The following is a 3,718-nucleotide window of genomic DNA, read 5'->3' on the forward strand; positions in this document are numbered from 1 at the left end:
TCGTCCCTTTCCTCCAGACCTGGTACCTTTCCTCACGGTCTCCTCTCCATCGTTAAAGCCCCTCCTTAAAGCCTTGTCCCCCTCCTCCAGGCCTCATCCTTCTCCTCCAGGCTTTGCCCCCCTCCCAGGCTTTGTTCCCCCCAACTCAGGTGATGTCACCATGGGCCTTGCTCTGCCTCTCACCCTCTCCCAGCCTCACCTCCTCAAGACATTGTTTCCCTCCTCACCCTTGTCTCCCCACCATCTCCACCCTGCCAAGGATTGCTAAGGCGTGGACGATTTCCCTGACCCCGCAGCCCCCCTCCACCCCAGTCCCCTCTCCGATCACTCTCCTTCACCCCCGTGTCACAGGCTGCCTCACATTCCCCCCTTTGCTCAGTTTAGGAAGGCAGAAGTTAGTTTGGGGCTATTCTCTTCCCCGTTCTCCTTGGGGCCGAGGTGGCCCTGTGTGTGCTGGGGCAGAACTGGGCTTTGGGTGTCCACCTCTCAAAGCATCGCTGGAGTTTGAATTCTAGGGGCTGCCTCACGGTCACCATCCAAAGCAGGTTTGCCTCCCTAGTTTGCCTCTCACATTTAGGACAAGTGGTGATGGGGCTTAAACTAAAAGAGGGAGGTTGAGACCAGAGAGCAGGAAGAAATGTTTGACACTGAGGGTGGTGAGCCCCTGGCCCAGGCTGCCCAGAGAGGTGGGAGAAGCCCCATCCCTGGCCCCATCCCAGGTCAGTTGGCCCTTGGGGCTCTGAGCCCCCTGCTCTGGGTGCAGATGTCCCTGCTCCCTGCAGGGGGTTGCACTGGGTGAGCTTTGAAGGACCCTTCCAGCCCAAACCAGCCCATGACTCTACAGTTTGGCCCAAGCTTTTGTCTGTGTGTGGCAGATAAGCTCAGGTCCCTCACAAAACCTCATTTCACTGCTCTGGGCACACGTTTCTGTGCCAGTTACCCCCAAAATCCCCATCAAAATTTTCCCCTTGGCACTTAATCTTTGTGTGGGCATGTTGACATCCACCCCCGCTGCAGAGGGAACTGGGTTTCCATTAATTCCCAGCATAACCAGTCCATTAGAACTGAATGGGCAAGTCCTGCTGGCTCCAGCTGCTGCCTGAGGAGGGACCGAGGGGTGGGGGTTTGGCCCCTTGGCATAAAAAGCTTCCAAACCAAGGCCCTGAGCTGCGAGTCTGCTCGAATTACGTTATGGGCAGTTCTTGATCTCCCTGTTTTCCCGCAGCTCGTTTATTTGAAGACAGTCCCCGACACCGCAGAGATTATGGTCACGACAACCTGGCACTGCTTTTGGTTCTATGTTGGTGTTGCTGTCTAGGAGGAGGTCGAGGCGCCTTCACCAGGTAGTCAGGAAACGCTCAGCTCGTGTTTACACTGAGCAGTTTTGGTTCCGCTCACATCCCCACGTTTCTTTTTAGAGCAGTGGCTGCAGGTAAGGTGAACAGAAATACTTCATACACCAGAAATACCAAAGATTTTTGTCTGAAACTAGAAGCTGGCGCTAGATCTTCCCCAACTGTTGAGCACAGGCGAGAGAAAACAGAGGATCTGCGTGTTCCTGGGGTTTGAAATACACAGTGTGTGTTTCTCAGGTGGGGTTTAGCCCCTGGGTGTTGCCCTGAGTGCTGCTCCGGTGGGTTTTAGTCCGCAGATCCTCTGCCCTTGCGGGGTAGTGGCTGAATTTGCGATGAACTGACGCTACAAACCAAACACACAAAGCACCAGACACAAGAAAATCCCCCTCATCGTCCTGCAGTTATTTTGCTTTGCGAAGGTAAGAGGGAGAAAAGCAAAGCCTGATCCATGATTGGATTGCGAGAGAGATCACAAGTGGTCACAATTCTCTTTTCACACGCTCGGTTTTTGAGCAGAACGATGCTGGAAAGAATTTCCAGCAACTGTTTGCCCTCAGTTGCTGTTAATAAAGGACAGAAACTGCAGCTCGACGTATGTCAGCCCCTTCTTTTTAAACTTGGCTACTCTGCAGCTCGCTGTTTCATGACCGATAACACGACATTTCATTTCAGGGAACACAACATCACTGATTTGTCCTGGTTTGCCCCTCTTTAGGATGGATGCGGTGAAAAAGAGAGTCCGTGCGTTTGTGCGAGTCAGGCCAACAGACAATTTCGCTCAAGACATGATCAAGTTTGGGCCAGATGACAAGGTAGAGCCGGCGAGTGTCCAAAGTTGGGAGCTGGGTTTGAGGTTTGCCCACAGAAACGTGGTCCTGGGGCTGTTCTTGGTGCTGAGAGCGGCTTGGGGGGGTGTATCAGTGACTGCGTAACACACCAGAGAAAATCCTCGAAAGGACAGGGACTGACTGGTCCTCGAGGAACTCCGGGGGTCACCATGACCCCAGCCTAAGGTTTCGCTGTGGTACTGTGTGGTTCTACCTGGGGAGACCTTAGTGCAGCCTGTCAGTGCTGGAAGGGGCTGTGAGAAAGGTGGGGAGGGGCTGTTCAGCATTCAGCCTGGAGAAGAGAAGGCTCCAGGGAAATCTTATTGCAGCCTTCCAGTACTGAAAGGGGGCTCGTAAGAAAGATGGGGACAGACTTTCAGCAGGGCCTGTTGTGACAGGACAAGGGGTGACGGTTTTGAACTAAAAGAGGGAGACTCAGACTAGAGATAGGGATGAAATTTTTTACCCTGCGGGTGGTCAGACCCTGGCCCAGGTTATCCAGGTAGGTGGGAGCAGCCCCATCCCAGCTCAGGTTGTCCCTTGGGGCTCTTAGCCCCCTGCTCTGGGTGTAGATGTCCCTGCTCCCTGCAGGCGGTTGCACTGGGTGAGCTTTAACGGTCACTCCCAATCCAACCCAGTCCGTGATTCAATGATTCCATCCCCCTTACGCAAGTTCTCCCTTCACCATCTCTTGCTTAATCACTGATCACCCCGTACAGACCCATCACTGGGTGAAGAGATTGGCCACTTTTCCCTTTTTTAGAGTATCTGTTACTAGAAAGCACCACCCAGGTCAGTTAAATACTGCCTCTGTTTGGGCTCCATTTCCTACTCACCCCCAGGTATTTTTTTTTCAGCCCGTAACTGCTGAAACTCTCATGCAGCTGTGGGCGTTACCGTCCTCTCTTCGACCTTCATCTCTTTTTGTGTTTCAGAGCATTGATATATCCATCAAAAAAGACGCCAAGAAGGGAGTTGTGAATAACAAACAGACCGACTGGTCCTTCCGCCTGGACGGTGTCCTGCACCACACCTCCCAGCAGCTGGCTTACGAGACTGTGGCCAAGGAACTGGTGTCCCAAGCTTTAACTGGTTATAATGGTAATTTCTTGCTATTTTTATTATGTTGACAATAGGTTGGATCTGAGGGGCAAGATCCTTTTGACGCTGCGTGTGAGTACCGCAGAGATTCCCTCCTGAGATTCGTCTTTTGCTTTTGAATCTTTTCCAGGCACAATTATGTGCTACGGGCAAACAGGGGCTGGTAAAACTTACACCATGACGGGAGCAACTGCCGAGTACCAGCACCGAGGGATCATACCCCGGGCGATACAGCAGGTACCGAGGGGCTGAGCTGGAGAAGAGGCTGCATGAAGTAACAAAGACAACTCTTGTATCAAGCTGAAATTGCCTCCAGCTGTGTCAGGGGAGGTTGAGGTTGTCCCTGAGGCAGAATCTCTTCCCCGTTGGGGTTGTGCAGGGCTGTCGCAGGCTGCCCAGGGCAGGGGTGGAGGGCCCATGGCTGGAGGGGGGTCC

General features: G+C 53.2%; 1 protein-coding gene across 1 annotated transcript in view; it reads left to right on the plus strand.

The window, feature by feature from the left end:
- Positions 1-2,070: 2,070 nt before the first annotated feature.
- The window catches only part of KIF9 (kinesin family member 9), a gene marked incomplete at its 5' end in the record, with an annotated part of 22,850 nt that continues 21,202 nt past the window's right edge, over positions 2,071-3,718 (plus strand). Inside the window, 3 exons of the mRNA XM_010136946.1 lie at positions 2,071-2,167; positions 3,118-3,283; positions 3,414-3,520. Of these exons, the coding sequence (XP_010135248.1) occupies positions 2,071-2,167; positions 3,118-3,283; positions 3,414-3,520 (370 nt within the window). The remainder of the gene's footprint in view (positions 2,168-3,117; positions 3,284-3,413; positions 3,521-3,718) is intronic.

The sequence above is a fragment of the Buceros rhinoceros genome, unplaced genomic scaffold, assembly GCF_000710305.1.
Source record: "Buceros rhinoceros silvestris isolate BGI_N320 unplaced genomic scaffold, ASM71030v1 scaffold31725, whole genome shotgun sequence".
NCBI classification, from domain to species: Eukaryota; Metazoa; Chordata; class Aves; order Bucerotiformes; family Bucerotidae; genus Buceros; species Buceros rhinoceros.